At 47.6% G+C, this 25,990-nt stretch overlaps 1 protein-coding gene across 1 annotated transcript in view; it reads left to right on the forward strand.

Annotated features, from left to right (window-relative positions):
• Positions 1 to 2,457: 2,457 nt before the first annotated feature.
• The window catches only part of DKK3 (dickkopf WNT signaling pathway inhibitor 3), a 48,082-nt gene continuing 24,549 nt past the window's right edge, over positions 2,458 to 25,990 (forward strand). The window contains exons 1-4 of the mRNA XM_030831410.3: positions 2,458 to 2,617; positions 3,215 to 3,461; positions 9,687 to 9,824; positions 12,936 to 13,019. Of these exons, the coding sequence (XP_030687270.1) occupies positions 3,249 to 3,461; positions 9,687 to 9,824; positions 12,936 to 13,019 (435 nt within the window). The 5' untranslated portion in view covers positions 2,458 to 2,617; positions 3,215 to 3,248. The remainder of the gene's footprint in view (positions 2,618 to 3,214; positions 3,462 to 9,686; positions 9,825 to 12,935; positions 13,020 to 25,990) is intronic.

A 25,990-nucleotide genomic window follows, 5' to 3' on the forward strand; every position in this document is an offset into this window, starting at 1 on the left:
TGGACTCAGCTGGATGGACATGACAAAGAGGCCATGGTCCCTGTAGGGGAGGAAAATTGTCTCCCCAACCCTCTTAGAGTCCCCGGCTGGGCCTAAGAATTAAACTGACATAAGACAGTAACAGAAGAAAAGCACCCACATTTTATTAAAATTTTACATGTACATGGGAGACTTCACAGGTCAATGCAGACTTGAGGAGGTGACCCAGAGCAGAAAGCTTCTGTACCTTTTAGACGAAGAAATGATAGATTTGTGAAGAAATGACAAGGCAAAGGGGGTTGGACTAGGGACAGTGAATTGTGGGGAGGTGACTGGGAGTGGTATGGTGAAAAAACTAAGATAAGGGTTATTTTAGTAAGTGTGTGTTTGTACAGATCCGTTTTGGCATTGACTTCCTTCTCTGGTGATAAGGATGTTCTCTTCCTGGTACAGGGAGGGCACCTCTCTCATGAAAAATTTTATGGCCTTTTTGTAGGTAGAAAAGGGCAGGTCAGAGAGCCCTTCCTACATCTGCTGTTTCTCAAGTGCCTTCGGTTCAAAATAGTCAATGTGCCCCAGTGGTATATTTGGGGTGGCGTGCCCTGAACGCCCTCCCCCAAACGCATGTTTTCCAAGTGGTCACCAGCAGAAATTGCTCATCAGATGCTCCCAAGTCATCATCCCAAGTCATCTCATACTTCCTGGCCAGAGGCGTTTGGCAGTGAAGGGTGAAGCCTCTGGAGCCAGATTCCTTGGTTCAAATCCCAGTTCAACCACTTATGAGCTATGTGGTCTTAGGAAAGTTTCCTGATTTGTGAGATGGGAATAAAAGTAGTAGTACCAACCTCAGAGGTTGTTTGAGAATTAAATGAGTTAATACTTGTTCCCGGCACATTGTGAGTTCTCATAATGTTACTGCTATATTGATATATCACTAGCAATTGATATAATGACCAGCCCATCCATTTCTCAGGGACCAAGTGTGTCTTATAACTGAGGCCCTGGTGACACAACGGTGAGCAAGTCAGTCCCTGCCTCCTAGGAGTTCGAGGTCTCTGGGGAAAATGGGCCAGTGACTAGAGAGACCGTGGCAAGTCAGGGCTGCCATGGGGAAGCACGTGGTGCTGGGGGTGCCTAGAGGAGAAATGGGATGGAGCAGGGACAGGTAACGAGAGACACTGAGTCTTGAAAGATGGGGTCAAGGGGAGGAGGGAGGGCTGTCCAGACAGAAAGAGTAACAGGAAAAAATAGGAGGAGTTTTGACAAATAAAACACAGGTTTATTCAAAAATTATGTGAGTGCTCCCTGTTCTAGGTACTAGGGAGACTGCTGTGAATAGACAAAGTTCTGCTCTCACTACGATAGCTGACATTTATACCCCACTTTTTGCCTGCCCCACACCTACCTGCGTACATTATACTTGTTACCTACGAGGTACCTTACTACTTGTCAACTGAATTAAAAACAGACAACACGAGAGCTGTGAGTTTCAGTTTTCTTTGGGGACTTAGTGAGGACTGTAGCCCGTGAGACAGCCTCTCAGAAAGCTCTGTGGAACTGTTCCAAAGAGGTAAGGGGGAAGGTCAGTAGATCTGTGATTTTGGCAAAGGGGGTACATGCAACCAAGCACACATCTCGATAGAAAGTTGCTGCTGGTCATGAGGAACAGATGTGTTAATGAATGGTTTTAGTGCTTTTCTAAGTATGGGATGATACAAGAGTTTGGGTTCATCAAATTTTCTCCTGAAGGCCTGTTCTGCCAATTTCCCCAGAGCACAGAGTGCCTCATTCCTGATCTCTGCCCTGAACTCCTTTCAGGGGGTGTTGAAGGTCTGTGACTGCAGTGGCTAGTGACTTCGTTCTTGTAGAACCAGATGGCGAGCAACGTTTTTTAGCTGTCCTCCTATAACCTCCATTTTACATTTGGGCTACATGGAGAGCAGACGAATCTGCTAACTTGGCCAGATTGGTAAACTCCTAAGGAGCAGAGCTGGGATTGACACCAGGCAGTCTGGCTACCGTGTCTGGTCTTAACCACTCTGCTATGCTGCCCTTAAGGAACTTGCTGACATTCTCGGGACCTACTGCGGGAGTTAGGAGTGGGCTTTCTTGGCTGGAGTACTGAAACAACCACGGCAGACAGATTAAGGCCAGCTTGTGATGGGCCTTGAACGCCAGGCTAAGGGGCTTGGATTTTATCTTGCCTGCTGGGTAGAGGATGGCTTGGAAAAGGCAAGGTGGGACCCAGAAAAAACACCTTCCCCTCGCCTCCCGTAAACTGTGGCAAGAATCTGGGCCAGAGACGACAATGGACTGGGATGCCGCGGGGCAACGTGATGAACAGACCGCGACAGCTTCCGGTAGAGCCGGGCGCCGGCGGCAGAGGAGGCCAGCCTGGGGCGGGAGGTCGCCGGCGCCCGGGCCGGCCATTGGCGGCGGGCTGGGCCGCGGCCCCTCCCGCGGGGCGGGGCGGGCGGGGCGAGCTCTGCGGGCTCGCCAGGGTAGCAGCGCTGCAGCATCCTCGCCGAGCTCCCCGCACCGCGGCCCGCGCAGCGCGCCGCTCCAGCTCCGCAGTCCCGAGGCAGCCCCTGGCGAGGCCTGGAAAGTCCAGCCCGGAGCACAGCTCGGTCCAGTCGGGGTGGGTGAAGGGCGGCGGCGGGGAAGGGAGGTGGCTCATCTCGGTAGCTCCTGGGTGGGGGAGGGACTGGGCTCAGGACTTGGTTCCGACCCCGGCGATGGGGAGGGGGCGGTGATGAGCTGTTCTCTGACCACCCAAGATGGGGGCTCGGGTAAGGATGGGGTGGGAGTGGGGTCGCGGCACCAGAGCTGTGCTCTGACCTGGTCGAGGAGGGAACAGGGCTCAAACCCAGGACCAAGCCGGGGTGAGGGGCCGGTGGGGAGGGCGGTGAGGGGAGAGGGTTGTAAGCTTGGGGGCACCCGGGTTCTGTTGCTCGCGGGAGGGGCTATCACTGGGGGCGGGGCAGAGCACAGCCTGTGCCGGAGGATGCGCCAGGGGGTACGCAGGGGATTCGGGCGCGGGGCTGGAGCGGGTGGGGGTCTTCCCTGTGCGAGGTAGCTGCGTCCAGAGGGGACTCGGCCTCCTCCCATCTGGGAGTGGGTGCGGGAAGCGGGGCGCCGGGGGCGGGCCCGGCTCGTAGTGCCAGAGGCGGCGAGGGCGGGCGGCGCGGGCCAGAGGGTGGTCGGCGCGCCTCTGACAGCGTTCTGGCACGCGCAGGCGGCGGCGCGGCGGCTGCGGGCGCTGAGCCGAGATGCGATGGCTGGCGGGCACCCTGCTGTGCCTGCTGCTGGCGGCGGCGGTCCCCACGGCCCCCGCGCCAGCTCCGACAGTGACCCCGGCTTCGTTCGAGCCCGGCCCGGCTCTCAGCTACCCGCAGGAGGAGGCCACTCTCAACGAGATGTTCCGCGAGGTTGAGGAACTGATGGAGGACACGCAGCACAAACTGCGCAGCGCGGTGGAGGAGGTGAGTGCGCCCGAAGGGCCCGCGCTCCGGGGAAGCGCGAGGCTGGCGACAGCGGGGGCTGGGGAAGCAGTGATACGAGCGCTGGCCAGGGTCCTCAGGTCCGCTAAAGGGCTGGGCAGGGCGGGCAGCAGATTCCGAGTTATCTGAAGGCAGCGCGGGGTGATCCCAACTCCCGCCTCGTTCTGCCTTCCTGCCAAAAGCTCTGGATCTGAGTCTGTCCAGCCAGAGACTCCGGCCGGACCTGCCCATGGGCAGCGGAGGGTCACCACCTGCCTGCAGGCTGCCGGCCATCACCTTGCAATTATCTTCAGGTGTGCAGCTGGCCTTATCCTGTCCTCAGCGGAGGCTTGCAAGGCCCCTGGTATTCCAGCGCTGTGGTTTTGCTGAGGAAGCTCCAGGCATCTCAAGTCCCAGCTTGTCTGGGCCTTGAGCTTGTGCCATCTTCCCGAGAGACAGTTGGGGTGTCATGTGGGGACAAAGAGCCCTGAGCTTTGCTGGTAATCTGTCTGGGCTTCCCCAGTGCCATGTGGGGCAGAGAAGGAAACTGGGAGTCCTAAATCCCAGCAATGTCAGTTGTCAGAGGGTGGTGGGTGAGAGGAGGAGAAGCTGTGTGAAGGGCAACCTCCCACCCCACCCCAAGAGTGCTTTGGAGTCAGTCCTGGGCTCAGGGCCCTCTTCTGCCATTCACTAGCAGGTGGCATTGGGCAGATCCCTTAACATCCTGTACCTCAGTGTCCCGTGAGAATTAAATCCACGATATGTGTAGCACCTGGCGTATAATAGATGCGCAATATATAGCAGCTGTTAGTTATCAGATACCAGATACCTTGGGAGAACTTTGCTTGGCTTCTTCCTTCCATTGCCTCCCAGGTCCAAACACTATGGATGGCAACCTCTATGGTGGGCATGCAAGCATCACCAGGGTTGCCTGGACAGGAGGTGCAGCTGGCCCACCTCTCCCAGCCAGGGGACCCTGCTGCCTGGGGTGGGTAGGCATGGCCCCTCTTGGGCCTGCCTCTGCTGCAGCCTGTCTTTGGAGAGAAGCCAGCCATACAATGAAGGAGTCAGTGAGGGACCAGATGTCTAGGCTGGAAGGTCAGGTGCCTCCACATCCCTGCTTCTCTGCACTGCATTTGGACAAAGTCTCCAAAGCTGGCTCTGGTCTACCAGGAGAGGTGGCTTTCTCCTCCCACCCCGGTGTGGTTTGGGTTAGTTCCCCTTCCTGCCCACAACAGTCAGCCTGGTGGACCCTGGACACTGGTGAAGGGGACACTGGATTGGGAGGCGGTTGCATGGGCAGCTGTATCTGAACATCCACTGGACAGGCCAGATTCTAAAACCTGTGGCCTTCCTGTTTCCTGAGAAAGCGAAAGAATCATGACATGGAACAATGAAAGGCGCCGAAGCATCAGAGGCCCCAGTGTCTTTTCACTCTGCACCTTCAAATTGAACTGAGCTCACAATCCTTCTGGTTCCAGAGCAGGTCATTTGCTTCCCTCCTGCCCATGGATTCCCACTGAGCCTGACCAGGTCACCTGTGTGTTTTCATTCAGTGTGAACTTGCCCATGCAGCATGGTCCTCTGCCGGCAGCCCCTGGTGAGGGGGGATGAGGGAGCGGCAGGGCCCCTTCAGTCTCTTCATTGATGAGAGCAGTTTGCGGCCAGCGGGACGTTGTGGTGGTGCTGACTCCGAGGGAGCTGGCCACGTTGCCTCTGCCTGGGCCCCAGCCTTCCTCCTCCAGACATGGCTCTGCCTGACTTGTGCAGTTTGCCACCAGGGGAGACATGGGCTGGCACCTCCACCCCGCTCAGTGGGAACCAACCTTCCTTCTCTCATCCCAGCTCTGCCGCTTACGAGTGATGGGATCCAGGCTCTGAAATGGAGGAAATGTCCATTTCCCCTCGGGGGTAATGGGGAGAATTAAATGAGAGGATGTAAGTAAAGCAAGTTTTCTGGTCGTCTAAAATGGGTTAAGTAGGGACTTCCCTGGTAGTCCGGTGGTTAGGACTTGGTGCTTTCACTGCTGTGGTCCGTGGGCCCGTGGCCCCGGGTTCTATCCCTGGTCGAGGAACTAAGCTGCTCCGCGAGCTGCGCAGCACAGCCAAAAAATAAAATAAAATAAAAATGAGGTTAAGTAAAATTGAGGCAATATAAGTTGCCCCCTCGTGTGGTTGTCAGGACTATGGGAAATTGTTGGTTCTCAATAAATAATGGCTCTCATTATCATCATATTAATAACAGTAGTAGGAATGATAACAAAAGAACCACAAGTGTCTGATATAGATTCACAATAGATTATGGCTGTTAGTATTAAGTTTTTAAAAGAGACTGCCAGAAAGCTTCTTAAATCTCATAAACATAAGATAGTTGCTGTTTACTTACTGTCCCAGAGAAGAGCCAAAAAGGACACGAGGCCGGATGCATTAATTGTTTACATAGTTTACAGAGTTGCATCACGAATCTGCTTTCAAGTAACTCCCTGACATTTAAAATATTCCTGCTGACTCAGCTGCTGATTTCTCTTAAGGGAAAAAGGTTAACTCTGCTTGTAGGATCATTATTGAGGGGAAGCAAATCTTCCAATGGTTCAGTCTGGGCTGTTCCTGTTTTCCTGTTTAATTATTCTGTATGTTACTGATAAAAGTATTGTGAGGATAAAACCATTCCCCGCCCCTCCATTGCCACATCTGTAACTGGCATATTTTAGAATGTTCTTACCACCTCACCTATTCCTAGGAAGAATCCCAATACCAAGCCTGAATTTCTCTCTCCAGTTTTTCTTACTCTGCTCCTTTAACAGACACGCAGATTCAACCAATTGTAGGTGCCATTTTAAACAATATTCACTTTCCGCCTCTGTGAAACAAGTCCTGTTGCTTCAGGCTTAAGTTTCTCTTGCGAGTGGCAGTAATAGTTGTGGTTGAAATTTCCACTGTAAACTGTACTTTTAGCTTGTGGCGCCATGAAAGAGCTTTAGCTCATTCTGTTGAAATAACCACTGGTTGAGGGGGAGAAGGTTTTATATAAAGACTATCTGTTCAGCCCAGAGCAAATTCTAAATTTGGTAACTTGTCAATTATTTGCAAGCCAAACTGGAGGATTACCATTCCTATAGAAATTTTAAGAGCATTGAAACATTCCATTCTCCTTCCGGATTTAGTCCCTCTAGTATCTCCAGACTCCTATTCTTTCCCAGCTGTATCCTTTCTATCACTAAACATCTCAGGATCTCTCACTTAAATTTAAGAAGCCTTTTTCTTAGTCTTAAATCTCCTGTCTTAGCTTCATCCATTTCTACTCCATTTTATTGGCAAACCCTTGGAACACATGTTATTTACTACCTGCCCTTTCCACTCCTACCCAGACATCCCCCGGCAAACTAGCTTCTTCTAAAACTGCTTTCTTAGACGACTACGTTATGCAAGTATTACACCTTTGCAGGGTGACCGATACTGTATTGTACCAAGCGCTCAGATTTCACGATCCTTAATCGTTACATCTGCTCAACAAAGTAGAATCATCCCCATTTTACAAACAAGAAAGCTGAGGTTTAGAGATATTTGGTGTCTTGCCCCCAGGTCACGTGGCTGCTTTGTGGCCGAGCTGGGACTTGCCCCTGCCCCCCATTACCTGACTCCAGAACCCGGGCACTTTCTACTGTGCTGCCTTCTGACGATGCTGCGGACAACTTCTTGCCTAACCTAGTGGCCAGCTCTCAGTGGCTTGGTCCTTCTAGATTTATTTGGAGCCTTTACCACCTAGAAGGCCCCTCCCCAGATAAAACTTCTGACTCTCAGCCTGCTTGTAGCTAGTCCCCTGACTCCGTTCTTTTTCTTCTCTGGATTCTGTATTATCTCCCAACTAGTCTTCAGAACTTGCTGCGGCTCCCCATTGCTTGGTGCAAAGGTTCTTACCTGAGGGCGAGTAGAGGGGAGGGAATATCTCAGAATCATCTGGGAAGCTCATTGATATGTGGGGTCCCCCCTCCAGAAATTCTAATTCGGCAGGTCTGGAAGGGATCCAGATATGTATATATTTTTTAAAAGTTTGGACATGACTCTGGGGTGCCTCTCGGTTGAGAACCAGGCTAACATTGTCTGCATTAGAACTGCCCCTGGACTCACCTGTCAATTTGTCTCTACTTCATTATCCATTATTTTATCCATTTAGGGTACAGCATGGACCCTCTGCCCTAGCCCATGACACACCATTCTCATCCAGGCTGCCAGTTTCGCCTCCTCTATGCTCCTTTCTATCCAAATCATATCTGTTCTGTGAGACCAACCCAATCATGCCTCCTCTTCCACCTGGAAGCCTTTTTCTCTCTTCTTTGAACGCCTGACTCGCTTCTACAGACTGTCATAATCATCCTCAAACTGCCTTGTGTGGGGCTCTCCTATCTCCCCAGCAAAAGTATAAGCAGAATCACATACCAGGAAAGGCACATAATTTGGAGTCAGACTGACCCGAGTTCTAATCCGAGTTTTGCCACTTACTAAGAATGTGATAACCTTAGGCAGATTCCTTCCCTTTTTCAACCTCATTCTTTTCATCTGCAAAATGAGGGTAATAACACTTCCTCTTAACGGTTGCTGTGAATATTTAAGGAGGTATGGAAGGAGCTGGTGCAATGGCTCAGACATAGCTGATGCCCAAGCATGGAGGTGATGATGATGACGACTGTGATGGTGATGACGGAGCCAGTGACCAGGGTTCAGACATGTGAGGAGTTGTCTCAGGGTCAAACACAGCGGTTGCTGACCAAGTCCTTGGTTGGTTATCTGGTCCTTTATGCTGACCAGACTTTCTTCACACTTCTGGTGCAGTGTCTTTGTGCTACATTGAGACATGGGAATTCTTTCCCCATGTATACCCAGGTCAGCGAATCTGGATGGGAGAGAAAGGAAAAGAGGGGGCCTCACGTAGTATGTAAGGGAATGGAGGACAGTGATTTTTAAAATAGAATCTTTTTTGAGGATTCCTTTAAAGGAATAAGAATAGCCCAGAGTCAAAGATTGCACTGTTGGAAAATTGCCAAGCACCAGCTACAACTTCTCTCGGTGTCTCTCATTTTAAATTCCTAGAGAGAGTGTGGGGTTGGCTCAGTTAGTCGATGACATGACCTCTGTTTGAGTCCAATCAACTGTGACTGGTCACACTGTCACCTGCCCACTCATCAGGACTGGGGCTGGAATTGAGTACAGATTTAAGTTGACTGACATGTCTGGTATAGATGTCATGGAAGCTCATGATTTGTGGACAGTGGCCTGAGAAACGTGGCATCAGAAAAGGACACTTGTGCAAGAAGAGCCAGGAGGAGGGTGCACCCCGGGAGCTAGTCACCTGACCCTCTACAGGGGTCCCTCTTGTACTTAAGGGGTGGGTGGGGAAGAGACATAGCTGTGGCGCCACCTGCAGTGGGGAAGGGGCTGTCCTAGGTTGGGTCCCCACCCCAACCTGGCCCTGCAACAAGGATTTGGGAGCAAATAATTCATTTGTGATGTGACCCCAGAAACACGAGGAGGAAGTGGGAAAGTGAGATGGAAAAGAAGAGAGGCAATAAAGGCTGTGCTGATGAGCAGGTTACTGCTAGGGACAACTAGGGCTCAATCCCCCTGGGGTCCTTGGAGAGAGACCGTCCCACTGAGGGGAGAGGGCACTGGGGTACTTACCCCCGTAGCCTGTCCTTCACTGCTTAAGGGTTGTCCCTGGAGTGCTCACTCCCTAACCCGTGGGGCCTGTGCAGACTGAGCACACTTCTGCAGCCAGAGAATGCTCTCGAAGAGAGACAGAGGTGGTTGTTGGCACATAAGGGAACAAATGTGGGTGACCTCCCGATTAGGCCACGGGGAGATGGGCGTGGCACCGAGAGCATCTATACGGGGGTCAAGACTGTTCAACAGAGGCATTCTCAAATCTCGACTCTGCCCTCCACTGAGAGTCTTGGGAAGTTATCTAGTCTTCCTGAGCCTCGGTTGCCCCACTTGTAAAGTGGGGCCGTTAACACCCACCTCACAGGGAGGTTGTGAGATGTAAGGCAATGATATACGTAGACATTTAGAACAACGTCTTGTTCTACTGGGTACTCAATTACTGGTACCTACTATCATCAGCACCACTGTAATTGCAGAGGAGGAAAAGAGAAGTGGTTCTTTTTTTCTAATGGACTCTGATTTGTATCAAGAGAAAACAATATTGCTCATTAAATCCATTGATTTAATTAGATGGAGGCAGAAGAGGCTGCTGCTAAAACGTCATCAGAAGTGAACCTGGCACGCTTACCTCCCAGCTATCACAATGAGACCAACACGGAAACCAAGGTTGGAAATAACACCATCCACGTCCACCGAGAAATTCACAAGGTAAGGATGGTCGTGGCCAGCACTTCCTCCTTTCTTCGTCGCCTGGTCCCATCAGAGGACTAAGGTCTTGTTTACATGTTTGATATACAAGCCAAAAAATACAAATGAGGATAGTAAAATACATGTTAAAAACCATAGGGAGTGAGGGAGCTATTTAAAGGGGGAAAGATATGTATCAAAAACATAAATTGCTTTTGTATTTAAGCAGTAAATATAACTCTACTCTTCCTGCCAGTCCAATTGCAAAGGAATGTTCAGGGATTTTTATCGTTTGTCTCAAAGGAAGCAAACAAGTGTTTAGAGAGATACTTTCCTAGTATCGAATTTGAGGAATTTATTTCACAGGTTTTTTTTTTTGCGGTATGCGGGCCTTTCACCGTTGTGGCCTCTCCGTCTGTGGAGCACAGGCTTCGGATGTGCAGGCTCAGCGGCCATGGCTCACGGGCCCAGCCGCTCTGTGGCATGTGGGATCTTCCCGGACCGGGGCACGAACCCGTGTCCCCTGCATCGGCAGGCGGACTCTTAACCACTGCACCACCAGGGAAGCCCTATTTCACAGGTTTTTATCCGTGTTTCAGTAGTGAGTTGAAATAGAGTTCATGCTGTAGTGAATAGATCTTCACCATTTCCTTAGGAGGACCGCAAATGTGATAATACTCAGCCTTCAGAAGAAAAAGCCTCTATTGCCAGGAGATGAAATATTCTTTTGTTTGCTGGTTATCCATTCAGAATTCTACAGCAGAGTGTTTCCTAACCTACCACACATCTTAAGTGTCTCTTGGTCCAATATCTTGCACGAAGAGCAAGCGGTTTGTTCTCAGTCTGACTCGAGGAAGAAAATGTTGCAAACCTAGAGGAATGTGACATTAGCTTGCCCCTAGTGTGAGATGTCTCCCATATGAGTTTGGCAGGACTTTGGGAGCAAACCACTTGGCCTGTGTTCTCTCGAAGAGAGTCTGGTGTGCAGATGTTCAGGGTCATTGTTAGAGGCTGTAGAGTTGACCTGCTGTTGTGAGCATCAAGGAGCTTGACCTCTGATCTCATCTCAATGCCTACATGCAAGGCCATGACGGCTCTCACAAAAGAGACCTGCTTTTGTTCAAGTGCCCAGGTAATGGGTTGAAACAATAGCACTTCTGTGCTGTAGAGGATAAAGGGGTCCATTTTCATGGGCCATTGCCTTGACTATAAAGTAGCCTCTGTGTGGCTCTTCTGCTACATACTGATGGCCCAGCTCTAGAGTGTACCCCCCGCATAAAAAAATGAGCCACCTGCGCAGCAGAATCCTTTCTCATTGCTTGTCTGAAGACTGGAGAATGTTTCCAAAAGTGATTGTTTTATTCTTGTCAAAACCAGTATTAAGTCATCCTTTCTGAGAATAATCAGCCAGTAGTTTCAGCTGCTTCTTATATTTTCTCCTTGTAGATATCAGAATACCCAAACGTGAGTCCTACCGGTAACTAGTGTGATTTTGAAAAACTTACTTCAATTTCATGACCCTCACTAACTGCGTTTAGCAAATAGGGATATCAACATCTACATTACGGTATTATGGGGGTCCAATAACTTAAAGTATGTGAGGTCATTGTAAACTATGAAGTGCTATCCAGCAGCAAATTCTTGTTGTTGTTGTTCTTACAGTAAAGTTACGGTATCCGCACTGTGTAGTAGTTCTCGAGCGGGTTCCATGGAGCTCCTGTCCTGTGTGATGCTTTATAAAAGACGGGCTCAGGGGTGAAACATGTTTGGAAAACATTGTACATATTTCTCTTCCTAGAGATACAAAAATGCACCTTACTATAATAAAGGCTCTGAGAAGTCCTGCAACCTATACATATAGGACTGTACAATTAAAAAAAATATAACATTGGTTAATCCTGTAAAAATCTGGCATAAAGGAAGAAGACATCATCTCTTTGCCAGAGAGAGGAATTATTTAGATAAAAATAAAGTATGTTGATGAAGACATGATCCTTATCTCCTCAGAACTGGAATTCGAACTAGAATTTGATCCACTATTGCACATTAGCCTAAGAGTTTCCACTTTGTTTTGGCTGCAGACGCCTGTGACATTAGAGCTGGCAGGAACTTTAAAGATGACCTAGAAATGAGAAAACTGTGAATCAGAGAATAGAAATGATTTGTTCCAGGTTACATACTAGATGGTCATTGGTGTCTGAGGCAGGGCTCAAAGAACACAGGTCTCCTAGCTCCTGGGTGTCTTTCTGTCTTTATCACCAACACAGAGGTTTGACGTGGCCTTGGATCGGGTGGGAATAGCCTGGGTTCCACGTCAGGTTTCTAAGGCTCAGCTTTGAGGTGCCTGTTCCTGTTTACAGAAGGCAGGCAACGGATAGAGGAATACAGGGCCAGGCCTCCCATAGTACTTAAGCACTTTTTTGATGAAACAAAACAGTTCCCCAGAATCAGGAAGTGGGGCAGCTATAGCTAAAACCTGCTTCTTTCAATACCCAGACCTGTAGTTGAAAAGAAAGCTGACACTGAGTTTCAAGTAAATGAGCCCCAGGAATGATAAAAATAGCTAGCGCTGAATATTTGCGAGGTGACGGGCTGTGTGCTTTACATAGACCTCCTCGGCCCCATGCTGTAGGCTCTGTTACATCTCTTATCGCTGCACCGTCTGACGCTGCTGGTGGAGCTCAGAAAGAAAGGGGGACAGGACTCCCCTGGTGGTCCCGTGGTAAAGAATCTGCCTTCCAATGCAGGGGACGCAGGTTCAATCCCTGATTGGGGAGCTAAGATCCCACATGCTGCTGGGCAACTAAGCCTGCGTGCTGCAAACTACAGAGCCCACGCGTGCCACAACTAGAGAGAAAACCCACACGCCACAAATAGAGAGAAGCCCGCGTGCCGTAACGAAAGATCCCACATGCTGCAACTAAGACCCGAGGCAGCCAAAAAAATAAAGAAAATTTAAAAAATAAATATAAAAAAAAATGCATTTAAGAAGAGGGGAGGGAGTGGGCATTCTGTCTACTTTGACAGGTGCTTCTGCTTCAGAAAATAGAAAACAGTAAAACAAAAAAACAACCTGTGGGATTTGTCCAGAATTCCTCCTATTTCACATTCACTGTACTTGTTCTCCTATAGATCACCAACAACCAGACTGGACAGATGGTCTTTTCAGAGACGGTCATTACGTCAATGGGCGACGAAGAAGGCAAAAGGAGCCACGTGAGTGGTCATCTTCCCCGTGCTCACACCCGAGGCACACACTCCTTTGCTGAGCCTGCCAGAGCTGGCCCAGACTTCAGAGTGGCTGCAGGAGGGAGCTGGCTCCCCTGCACCTCTCCTGTTTTCGTTTCTGCCAAGATTCCCCAATGCCTACATTTCTGGCCAGACAGCCGCAGTCTGGTAACAGGCTCTGCCTCCATATGCACTTTGCCTCAGAAATGGCAGGACATGTTCAATTCGGTTGTCATTTGCATGGCTGAGGCTCAGCCTTGGAAGGGGAACACTGAAGTATCGGGTGCATTGGTCAGGGTCCCTAGTAACAAGACCTGGTGCATCCGACCTGAAAATACCCTAAAACCTCTGGCATGACCCACGTCATTTATGATCCCAGCCCCGGTCTGGCAGTTTGAGAGCAAGAAAACCTTAAGTGGAACCCAGTGGCCCATTGGAAAGGTGTCCCCCTGCTCCAGGCTTCTCGCTGGGCCCCTTGTGATTGCACCCGCTACTCAGTGGCCTGCTGCTCAGTCCAAAGGTGGGCTGCTTTTTAGAGAATTATGGATTCTGAACATGGAGAGAGACATCATTTCACAGAAGAAAAGCCTGGCGTAGGTTGGGGGATGACCCAGGCCGAGTCACTGGTGTCCAGACTCCCAGACGGGAGGTGACTCAGCTGTACCTTATCTTCGCAAAGAGGTGGCTGGTTTCAGATGCAGAGGCCTGGTGAGGAGAGGACAAGGCAACTGCCGTGTGACATGGTGCCTGCTCTATGGGGCCTGCGAGGGCCAGCCTCTCTGTGCCCAGGCACGTTATGCAAACTTCCCACTGCACGTTCTTCTCTGAGGTGCAGAACGCATCCCCAGCCTTCTGAGGGGATCCAGGATATTCCCTCACCCCTTGTGGCCTTAGCACAGGAAAAGAAGCAGTGTACCCATCGTTGTTAGGTGGTGTTGCTGTGGTTGGTAGTCGATGGGTCCTTTTTTTTTTAATATTTATTTACCCATTTATTTTTATTGAAGTATAGTTGATTTGCAATGTTGTGTTAGTTTCTGTTGTACGGCAACGTGATTCAGTTATACGTATGCATATATATATTCTTTTTCGTATTCTTTTCATTATGGTTTATTACAGGATATTGAATGTAGTTCCCTGTGCTATATAGTGGGACCTTGTTGTTTATCTATTTTATATATATTAGTTTGTATCTGCTAACCCCAAACTCCTAATTTATTCCTCTCCCAACCCTTTTCCCCCTTGGTAACCATAAGTTCGCTTTCTGTGTCTGTGAGTGTGTTTCGTAAATAGGTTCGTTTGTGTCATGTTTTAGATTCCACGTGTAAGTGATATTATATAGTATTTGTCTTTCTCTTTCTGTTTATCACTTAGTGTGATAATCTCTAGTTGCATCTATGTTGCTGCAAATGGCATTATTTAATTCTTTTTTATGGCTGAGTAGTATTCCATTATGTATATGTACCACACCTTCTTTATCCATTTATCTGTCAGTGGACATTTAGGTTGCTTCTATGTCTTGGTTATTGTAAATAATGCTGCTATGAACACTGAGGTGCATGCATCTTTTCGAATTATAGTTTTCTCCAGATATATGCCCAGGAGTGGGATTGCTGGGTCATATGGTAGTTCTATTTTTAGTTTTTTAAGGAACCTCTATACTGTTCTCCATAGTGGCTGTACCAATTTACAGTCCCACCAACAGTGTAAGAAGTTCCCCTTTTCTCCACACCCTCTCCAGCATTTGTTATTTGTAGACTTTTTAATGATGGCCATCCTGACTGATGTGAGGTGGTACCTCATTGTAGTTTTGATTTGCATTTCTCTAATAATTAGCAATGCTGAGCATCTTTTCATGTACCTCTTGGCCATCTGTATGTCTTCTTTGGAGACATAGGTCTTCTATTTAGGTCTTCTGCACATTTTTAAATTGGGTTGTTTGTTTTTTTGTTATTGAGTTATATGAGCTGTTTGTATATTTTGGAAATTAAGCCCTTGTTGGTTGAATCTTTTGCAGATATTTTCTCCCAGTCTGTAGGTTGTCTTTTCATTTTGTGTATGGTTTCCTTTGCTGTGCAAAAGCTTATGAGTTTGATTAGGTCCCATTTGTTTATTTTTGCTTTTATTTCTATTTCCTTGGGAGACTGACCTAAGAAAACATTGGTATGATTTATGTCAGAGAATGTTTTGCCTGTGTTCTCTTCTAGGAGTTTTATGGTGTCATGTCTTATATTTAAGTCTTTAAGCCATTTCGAGTTTATTTTTGTGTATGGTGAGAGGGTGTGTTCTAACTTCATTGATTTACATGAGGCTTTCCAACTTTCCCAACACCACTTGCTGAAGAGACTGTCTTTTCTCCATTGTATATTCTTGCCTCCTTTGTTGAAGATTAATTGACAATAGGTGTATGGGTTTATTTCTGGGCTCTCTATTCCATTCCATTGATCCATATGTCTGTTTTTGTGCCAATACCATGCTGTTTTGATTAGTGTAACTTTGTAGTATTGTCTGAAGTCTGAGAGGGTTATGCCTCCAGCTTTGTTCTTTTTCCTCAGGATTGCTTTGGCAATTCTGGATCTTTTATGGTTCCATATAAATTTTAGGATTATTTGTTCTAGTTCTGTGAAAAATGTCATGGGTAATTTGATAGGGATTGCATTCAATCTGTAGATTGCTTTGGGTAGTATGGCCATTTTAACAATATTAATTCTTCCAATCCGAGAGCATGGGATAGCTTTCCATTTCTTTGAACCATCTTTAATTTCCTTTATCAGTGTTTTATAGTTCTCAGCATGTAAGTCTTTCACCTCCTTGGTCAGGTTTATTCCTAAGTAATTTATTTTTTTGATGCAATTTTAAAAGGGTCTGTTTTTTTTTACTTTCTCTTTCTGGTATTTCATTTTTAGTGTAAAGAAATGCAACCGATTTCTGTATGTTAATCTTGTATCCTGCTATCTCGCTGAATTCGTTTATCAGTTCTAGTAGTTTTTGTGTGGAGTCTTTAGGGTTTTCAATACATAGAATCGTGATCTGCATAAAATGACAGTTTTACCTCTTCCCTTCCAATTTGGATATCTTTTATTTCTTTTTCTCATCTGATTGCTATGGCCGGCTAGAACTTCCAATACTATGTTGAATAGAAGAGGTAAGAGTGGGCATCCTTGTCTTGTTCCAGATTTTAGCAGGAAGGCTTTCAGCTTTTCACCGTTAAGTATTATATTGGCTGTGGGTTTGTCATGAATAGCGTTTATAATGTTGAGATATGTTTCCTCTATGCCCACTTTAGTAAGAGTTTTTATTATGAATGGACATTGAATTTTGTCAAATGCCTTTTCTGCATCTATTGAGATGATCATGCGGTTTTGTCTTTTCTTTTGTTTATGTGGTGCTGATTTGTGTATGTTGAACCATCCTTGTGAGCTTAGGATGAATCCACATGGTCACGGTCTATGATCTTTTTAATGTGTTGTTTGATTCGGTTTGCTAATATTTTGTTGAGAATTTTTGCATCTATATTCATCAAAGATATTGGCCCCGGGCTTCCCTGGTGGCACAGTGGTTGAGAGTCCGCCTGCCGCTGCAGGGAACACGGGTTCGTGCCTGGGTCCGGGAGGATCCCACATGCTGCGGAGCGGCTGGGCCCGTGAGCCATGGCCGCTGAGCCTGCGCATCTGGAGCCTGTGCGTTCGGAGCCTGTGCTCCGCAATGGGAGAGGCCACAACGGTGAGAAGCCCGCGTACTGCAAAAAAAAAAAAAAAAAAAAAAGATATTGGCCTGTGATTTTCTTTTTTGGTGGCGTCTTTGTCTGGTTTTGGTATCAGGGTGATGGTGGCTTCATAGAATGTCTTTGGGAGTGTTCCGTCCTCTTCAGTTTTTTGAAAGAGTTTGAGAAAGATTGGTAGAAATTCTTTTCTGTATATTTGGTAGAATTCACCTGTGAAGCCATCTGGTCTGGGACTTTTGTTTGTAGGAAGTTTTTAAATTACAGATTCTGTTTCATCTCTAGTGATTGGTCTATTCAAATTATCTATTTCTTGATTCAATTTTGGTGGGCTGTATGCTTCTAGAAACTTGTCCATTGCTTCTAGATTGTCGAATTTGTTGGCATATAACTGTTCATAGTTTTCTCTTATGGCTTTTTGTATTTCTGTGGCATTGGTTGTTATGTCTCCTCTTTCATTTCTTATTTTATTTGGGTCCTCTCTTTTTTCTTCTTAGTGAGCCTGGCCAGAGGTTTGTCGATTTTGTTTACCCTTTCAAAGAACCAGCTCTTGGTTTTATTGATTTTTTTTATATTGTTTTTTTAATCTCTATTTTATTTATTTCCTCTCTGGTTTTTATTATTTCCTTCCCTCTGCTGACTGGATGGGTTCTTTTTGCTTGTTTTGGCACAGTGCTCAGACATTTACTGCAGGCTGGGGGAGTCCAGTCAGCTTTGTGTGGTGGTGAGACACCCCATTCAAGGGACCTGGGAGCTGATGGAGGGCAAGCCATTTGGTGAAATGAAGAGAGACTTAGTGGCAGAGGTTGGAAGCATGAGTTTGTCACATATAAACTAGGTCACCTCATTTCCCTCATCTTTAAATAAGGCAATGATTTTCACCATCTCTCCCGACTCTGAAAGTACAGAAGCCTGTGAAACAAAGACAGGATTGACTAAGGTCAGGAGGGAGGAGAGACCAGCTTTTGAAGGTGGGGAGAGAGAGAAGAAAAAAAACAGAAAAATAGAAAAAAACCCGGACAGACAGATGGTACCAAGAGGGAAAAAGCTTTAGAATGTTCCAGATTTAAGTCTCTGTGAAAGGGCAGGGGAAACACAACTCTCAGGGCTGTGGACTACAAAAAGAAAGCTTTTGTGTTCAAGAAAAAAAAGGTATATGATTGCATGATAGTATAGTTTTGCTCTGGAGAGCTTCCCAGAGCCCAGAGGGCAACAGCACTGCTATGAGCACCTCTGTACCTGCTGGAGGCCCAGGTGCACATCCCATGCTCCCCGCTCTGCCCTCCGAGTGAGGCAGCTGTGTCAGGCTTTGAGCCCTGTGACGGGGAGAACCAAGGCTCTGAGAGTGGCGGGTGACTGAGAGACCACACCTCAAAGATGCCAAGAGCGTGCGCGGCTCAGGGAGCAGCTGCCTGCACTTGTGTGCTGCAGCCTCTGAGTTTGTGGCAGTTTTCCTGAGTCTGCACGGCCTGTGTGTCCATGTTCCAGGCTCAGCTGGGAGGCCCAGAATCCCCATGCCTGCAGATGTAGGTTCATACGTTGATCATGAACCCCTGTGTACGATGGTCCTGAGAATGCAGGAGAGTGACAGGGAGAGACATATCCGAGAAATCCAGAAGGTAGAGCCTCACTGAGTTTTTCCAGATTCCTGCTCAGGCCTTTGGAATTTAACTCAGCAAGTTTCTCTATGAGAATGAGCTCCAATTTGATTGGCTAGAAGGGTGACCTGGGGCATCTGATGCTTGACCAGCCAGTGCCTGGTGAATCCCATGGGTCTTTAGAGAACAGCCTGGAGACTTTGCAAGGTACTTGCGAAAGGGAGGTCATGTGGCAGGAACGGTGGTGTGTTACCTCACTCCAGAGCCTTGCTTGTTGTCAAACGCCTTGCCAGCAGTCAGAGAAGCAAGGTCTGGTCTCAGATGCCCACAGAATCCTTCCATTCGAATCCTCTTTGGTTCCTGGGTTACCATTGTCCCAACGCAACTGAGCTGGGACTCAAGCGTAAAGAGACGTGGAGCTCCTTTTTCTGAGTGGGAAGCCGTAAAGACTCGATTGCCTTCAAAGGCATGAGAACAACCGAACGTCATCACCACTGTCCCATTCCACAGTTTGGCAATTTAATGATTGTTACAGTTGGCTCTGGAAAATGCGTTATGTGCCAATGAGACATTCTCTTAAGTGGAAAAGGGAGGCTTGCCACTCAAAAGGACAAAAATTGCATGCTGTTCCAACCTTAAGCTACTATAAACAGGAGCTAAATTTTCAGGATTTAAAACTCCCAGATGAATTCAATTAAAAATATTCACCAAGCACCCCCATATTTTCCTTTCTTCACATGCTGGGGTGTGTATTCATATGTATGGTAACCCAAGGAGGCCCACGGAAAGTCACAGACGGTAACACTATAGGCCCGTCTAGAAAACCTAACACAGTACGTGCAAGGCGTGGGTCTGTTTTTGCTCTCACATGCGAAAGGGGAAAAGGACATGATGTCTTATTTCACCTGAGCGCACCGGCGATGGTGATGCGGTGTGACGTCTTTCTGTGAGGCTTTTGTGTGGAGCCCTCCGCCTCTCCCCTTCATGGGCCACTGGGTGGGCTGACCGGTGCTGTGCTGCTTTCGCGCAAGGGGTTAGGAGGAAAGTGGCTTGTTGGAAGCTAGAGAGCAGACAGGCCGTTATGCACACATGCAAGGCTTTTGTTTATAACCATGTCCGCAAATACGAAGGATCTGGCCCAATTAGCCAAGGCACCATTTTGAAGGGACGCGTCCTCTCATTAAAATACAGCTCAGAGCGACAGAGCTTAGCACGTTGTGCATTTGTTGTCTTTTCTGTTTTTACATTAGAATATGATATGAAAGAGCAGGTCTGTTTGTTTCTCCAGCCGAACATACCTTATTGGAACCTACAGGTTCAATCACATACAACCAACTCCAAGATATTGCCGGAGACTTCTGAGGGCCTAGGTAGACACATTTCACTACCCACATCGCCCAGATAGTCGTGATTTGAGTAACCCCGCGACTTCCTTGTCCAAGAGAATGGTCAGGGCAGACAGCGGACTGTGGACGATGACAGTGGAATTCTCCACCAGGGTGAACTCAGTGTCTCCTCTGCTGCGAGGGTGCTTAGTGTTATTTGTGTTCAAGTCCGGGGGAAGAGGGATGGTGAGCTGTGGCTGAACTTCTCCAAGATTTGTTTGTTTTGCACTGAACAGCAAGCATCCTGTTACTTCAAAGCCCAGAGAGACCCAGTAAGAGAGTGGGCAGAGAAAGCGTGTTGAATGGCCTCTTCCCCTGTTGGTCCTCGGGTTCTCCTTGTCCCCAGCTTGTTAATTCCTCACAGAGTAAATGCACGTGGGGTGTCAGCTTTGCCTGCTCCCTCTGCCCTGATTTCCGAGGCTGGAGTCACCCTTGTCAATTTCATGGACTTGCAGAGGGCACCATGCCGAGGAGTCACTGGGGTTTAGTTTAACAGAAGTGCATTGGCGGACGGCGTGGGTTCCTTAGAGAACGTCAGTCAGTTCCCAAAGGCCCAGCCTCCTGGAGAGTCCTGCTGGGGGTGTGGTAGCGGGCAGGGGTGTGTGGCCAAGTCCCAGAAAATGCAGACCTTCCCTGTCGGTCAGTCTGGGGGCAGAATGAGGTCTGAACAAGATGTGAGGCCCACCTGGGTTCAAAGCTGTCCTGACCCTCACAAGCTCTCTGTGATTCAGTTTCTTTCTTTATCCAGTGAAGCTAATCCCCGGTTCACAGAATTGGGGGAGAGTCTTGTAAGGCAAGGTTTATGAAAGCTCTTTGCATAAGGCTCATTATTATTGACAGGTAATTAACACTGGGTTCTAACTGGCTTCTCCCCTGGTTCCCATCAACCTACTGCAAAAAAGGAGTGGAATTTCCCTGGAAGCTGAGGCTGTGTTTCAGGACTCCACGGGCCTCTTCCCACTGATGTTTGTGGCCTTGGGCTAAGTTCTCTAGAGCTCTGCCTCGCCCTCTTGAGTAATGCATTTTGCTAGAAACTCCGTGTTCCCTGCCTCAAGCCTGACTCACCCTGCACTTCTTGTCCTCACGAGTCATAAGTGTCTGGTTTGGGTGTTGGGGATACAAATAGAAGGAAGGATGGGCCTAATGAATGATAAGAAGCATAGGTGATGGTCAGGTGCTGACAAGTTCCAGGATGGGGCCGGGTTGGCAGGACGTATCTTGGTTTCTATAGAAAACAACATACTTGTGGTTCTAAGAGTGATTGGCAGAGTCTCGTGTGAATGTACAGTTCCACAGTCCTACAACCAGACACTTGGGTCCATTTGTGTTTCTAGATTTATATTTTGCATTGGTTTTGTAATTTCTGGCCAGGTATAAGGCCCTCATGCCTTAATCCAGTAGGAAAACATTATAGGAAAAATTGAAGAGCTCTGGATCATTCTGAGAAGTGGAAAAGCAATCCCCAAATAAATAACGTTGTTGTGGGTGAGCAGTTTTTAAGGAGTAGGAGGTGTTTTTTTTTTTGAGCTATAACCTGGCTATATTAAATTGTACTCTCCTCAACCTAAATCTCCTTCAAGAAGGAATTCGTGATTCCACATGCAAAATCAAAATACTGTGAAGTTGATAAACCAGTTTCATACAGGTTTCGTATAAGCTGGTATAAAAGGATGTCTTCAATAAAATGTTAAGTGCATAAAAAGCAGTTGCAAAGCAGTATATCTACTATGTATTTAAGATATACTTTATATATATAGCTTATAAAATATCTCATTTTTAGAAAAAAACAGTATGCATTAAAAAGCTTGGCAAAATGTACACAAAATCATTACTAGTAGATATCTCTGGAAGAATTGAACTTTACAGAGACTTTTCCTTTGTAGAACTCTGTATGTTTTGAGTGTTTTAAGAAGAGCGTTTGAACTATTTACAGTTTTGCTATAGACATCTATCTATCTTTTTGAACAATATTGCCAGTGTTTCTTTGTGTAAAACCTGGAAATTAAATTGCTGTGTCAAAGGGTGTGCCTAGGGGCTTCCCTGGTGGCGCAGTGGTTGAGAGTCCGCCTGCCGATGCAGGGGACGCGGGTTCGTGCCCCGGTCCGGGAAGATCCCACATGCCGCTGAGCGGCTGGGCCCGTGAGCCATGGCCGCTGAGCCTGCGCGTCTGGAGCCTGTGCTCCGCAACGGGAGAGGCCGCAACAGTGAGAGGCCCGCGTACTGCAAAAAAAAAAAAAAAAAAAGGGTGTGCCTATCTAAGATTTTGAAAGATGTTGCCCAGTTTTCCTTCCAAAGGTTGTACTATTTTTGCTTCTAGCAGCAATTTCTGAGATAATTTCACCAACCCTCCCTCACCTACAGTGAGTGTTATACTGGGTGACCACCTGTATTTTCTTTTTGTTTCTATTTCTTTGATTATTAGTAAGGTCAAGGGGAATGGCTGTTTGAGAATTGTAAGTTGTAGCAAACAAGAGAGTGGTCCACAAATTTATCTCATCACTTCCTCTCTTCTTTAGGGAGAAGGGTCAGTTTCGCATTCCAGGCTGTTCCCAAGGCCAAATACCATCTGGCCCAGTGTGGGACAGATTAGGAAGGTGTGAGGTTCCAGCAGGAACTATCTGTGCGTTCCGTGTCCACCGTGATGGCTGAGGGGCTGCAAGTCACACCAGGGAGTAGGTGATGGTGACATGCAGGCTACTGCTGCCACCCCTGTAAACCCAAAAAGGCAGGCACTCCCTCCTTCCTTCTTTGGCCACTTTCACAAACACCCCAAAGCTTAGATGCCCTCTGAGAGGAGAAGCTCTTTAGCGGGATGGGTAAGTCTTGGGCCCAAGGAGAGCTGGCTCAGAGTGCAACTCTACTGCTAGTAGCTGTGTGACTGGTGAAATCCCTTAACTGCTCTGAGCCTTAGTTTCCCCACATGTAAAGTGGATTCATCAGAGTACCTTCCATATAGGATAAAATAAAATAATCCAGGTAAAAACATACCAGACAGCGCCTAGAACGCGAGAATAAGCAGTCAGTAAATGTCAGCTCTTTGTTGTTATCATTATTTGATTACCCCCAAACCATGGCTGTCAAAATTCCCTGTGTTAATTATTCAACTCATCCATTTATTTGCACATTCATTGAGCACTTAATGTGTGTCTGGCAGATAAATGTAAAAGATGGTCCCTAACAGCAGAGAGGACCCAGGCTAGCGGTGGAACAGCAAAGTAAACGGGTCATTACAACATGGATTCATACGTGTTTCCTAAGGCAGTGGTGGACAGAGCATGGTGGGAGCACTGTGTGAGAGCTAGATGCGGTAGCCAGGGAAGATTCTGTCAGGAAACAATCCTTCCTGGTTTCTGGAGTTTCTGCACATTTTATAAGCAGAGGCGCTAATTGCCCTTTGGTTTCAGATTGTCTTTTCCAGGATGCTTGTACAGCAAGCAGCCTTGGAAGACAGAGCCAGCTCTCCCTCCTTGGCAGAGGGAAGGTTTGCTTGCAGTCCATTATATGAGATTTGGGTGCTCTAAGCTTGACATTGGTCAGCTGTGATGCACACCCACTGCACGCACTGGATCCACCTGGGCCCCTCCATGTTGCCCCCTGGGACCTGGGGGTGAGGGGAACTGTCACAGACATGAAGCTCATGCTGCTTCTGTGCGGTCAGCAATGAAGCCCTTTGTCTCTGACCCAGGAGTCTGACTTCTCTGCTGGCAGCCGTGAAACTGTGGAAGGCTCACTTGTCCCCTTGCAAGTAAAGTCTCAGACCCTTCACACATTTTGGCAGGCTTCCTGGAAGAGGTAGCAGTTGAGCTGTGTTTTGAACGGTGTCGAGGAATTCTCAGTTGTGAGGAGGAAGGGCATTCCTTGCAGAAGCATTCTTTGTTTACAGTCAAGGAGGCTGGTGGAACTGGAACATGTGTGAGGAACACTGCATAGCTTAGAATGCCAGAGGTGGAGGTGTGCTTGGGGGAGTAGCAGATGAGGCTGGGGAGAGGCAGGAATTAGATCAGGAAGGGTTTCGAGAGCCCAGCCAAGGAGTTGGAAATACATGCTGAGTTAGGCACATACCCTGCCTCGGTATAGTATAGGGGGGCTCCACGCAATCCCCGGGATACAGAGCCAGGAAGACGTGGTTTGGATGGCAGAGATGTTGGTAGGGACGGGATTTTGCTTAATCCTGCTGAAACTCGAGACGGAGTCGTCTGTGCCCTGCAAAAAGCCTGGCTTCGGGGCTTGGAGTCTGGAAACTTGGAGTCTTAGAAGTGGAACACGCTGCTTTTGCTTGGTGCCAGTAGGCAGGTCAAATAAACAACAGTGATTGAACTTGAAATCTCATTAGGCTGACGCTGCAGGACAAGCCTATTTCTGTGGCTTCTGAGTAGCCCAAGCATGTCAGGGGCTGAAGAGCTCCCTGTGCAGGTGGGTGGCTGTCCCTGGCTATTAGGGCCTGGGGATCCTTCTAGACCAGCCTGGGACTTTTTCAGGCTGACTGTGAGATCTGCAGCTCTGCCCGTCCTTGATCTTTGGCATAGTTCTGAAAAACTCACAGAGCTTGTGAGTCCGTATCATTTTATTTTTATTTATTTTATTTATTTTTTTTTTTGCGGTACGCAGGCCTCTCACTGCTGTGGCCTCTCCCGTTGTGGAGCACAGGCTCCGGACGCGCAGGCTCAGCGGCCATGGCTCACGGGCCCAGCCGCTCCGCGGCATGTGGGATCTTCCCCGACCGGGGCATGAACCCGTGTCCCCTGCATCGGCAGGCGGACTCTCAACCACTGTGCCACCAGGGAAGCCCCTCAATTTATTTTTAAAATAACATCAAGGACCACAACATTCCCTTGTTTGGTCACTGAGACTCCGAAAGTGATCAGATTAGCCATCCTCTCTCCAAAGCCACCTATTCCTCCTTTTCAGGGTAAATCCTGGTAACCGATCAGACCAGCTCATCAGTGCTGTGATGTCATCCAGTACTCAGTAATAATTGATGATCATAATGACAATAATAGTAATAGACGATGATGAACATAAGAGCTGCCATTGATGGGGCCCCTGCTGTGTGCCAGGCACTGTGCTTGGGATCTGGCCAGCTTCCCTTCACATAATAAACACAACAACCATGCAGGGCACATACACTCTTGATCCCATTTTATAGATGAAGTAACTGAGGCTCAGAGAAGTTAAACAGCAGAGCTAGGTGGAAAGCCAGTACTAAGAGAAAAAAACAAACAAATTACTTAGGTCTTATCCATTGCCAAACCTTTAAAACCCATGTTCTTAATGGAACATTTTAAAAATTGTGGTAAAAAATAAATAATATAAAATTTACCATCCTAACCATTTTTATGCATATGGTTCAGTAGTAAGTGTATTCACATTGTTGTGCAGCCGGTCTCCAGAACTCTTTTCATCTTGCAGAACTAAGACACTGTACGCATTAAATGATAACTCCCCGTTCCTCCCTCCCCCTGGCAACCAACCTTCTACTTTCTGTCTCTATGAATCTGACTGTTCTACATACTTTATATGAATGGAATCATACTGTATTTGTCCTCTTGTGATTGGCTTATTTCACTTAGCATAATGTCCTCAAGGTTCATTCATATTGTAGCATGTGTCAGAATTTCCTTCCTTTTTGCTGAACAGTATTCCATTGTGTGTGTATTTTCATTCGTCTGTCAGTAGACACTTGGGTTGCTTCCATCTCTTGGCTGTTGTGAATCCTACTGCGATGAACATGGGTGTACAAATCTCTCTTTGAATCCCTGATCTCGATTCTTTGGGGTATATACCCAGAATGGAATTGCTGGATCATATTGTAATTCTATTTTTAATTTTCGGAGGCACTGCCAATACTCTTACACGGCAGCTACACCATTGTACATTCCCACCAGTGGAGCGTGAGATGGGGGTGTTTTGCTACCTCTTGGTTTCCGTGACTGTAGGCACTAGAGAACCCAAGGGCCCAATGTAAGCTGAAGGGCTGTACCAAAATCCCTGGGCTCTGCTGCCCTAGGTCAAGGCAGTGCCTTCCCAACACTGGTCCCACCAGTAGCCTCTGCAGTATGGCAGCCATCGTCTCAGGGGGTGTCTTTGAGGGGTACCTGACACCACTGAGCAGAGGTGTAAGTAAACACTAACTCATGCCCCCCTCTAGCTAACATGCTGAAAACTTCCCCCTGTCCCCGGCTGGGTGTAGGCAGGCTCAGGCTGCCTCCTTGGAAATTCATTTCTAGGATCCAAAGATGTGGTTTTCCTGATCGTTAG

The sequence above is a fragment of the Globicephala melas genome, chromosome 8, assembly GCF_963455315.2.
Source record: "Globicephala melas chromosome 8, mGloMel1.2, whole genome shotgun sequence".
Taxonomy (NCBI): Eukaryota; Metazoa; Chordata; class Mammalia; order Artiodactyla; family Delphinidae; genus Globicephala; species Globicephala melas.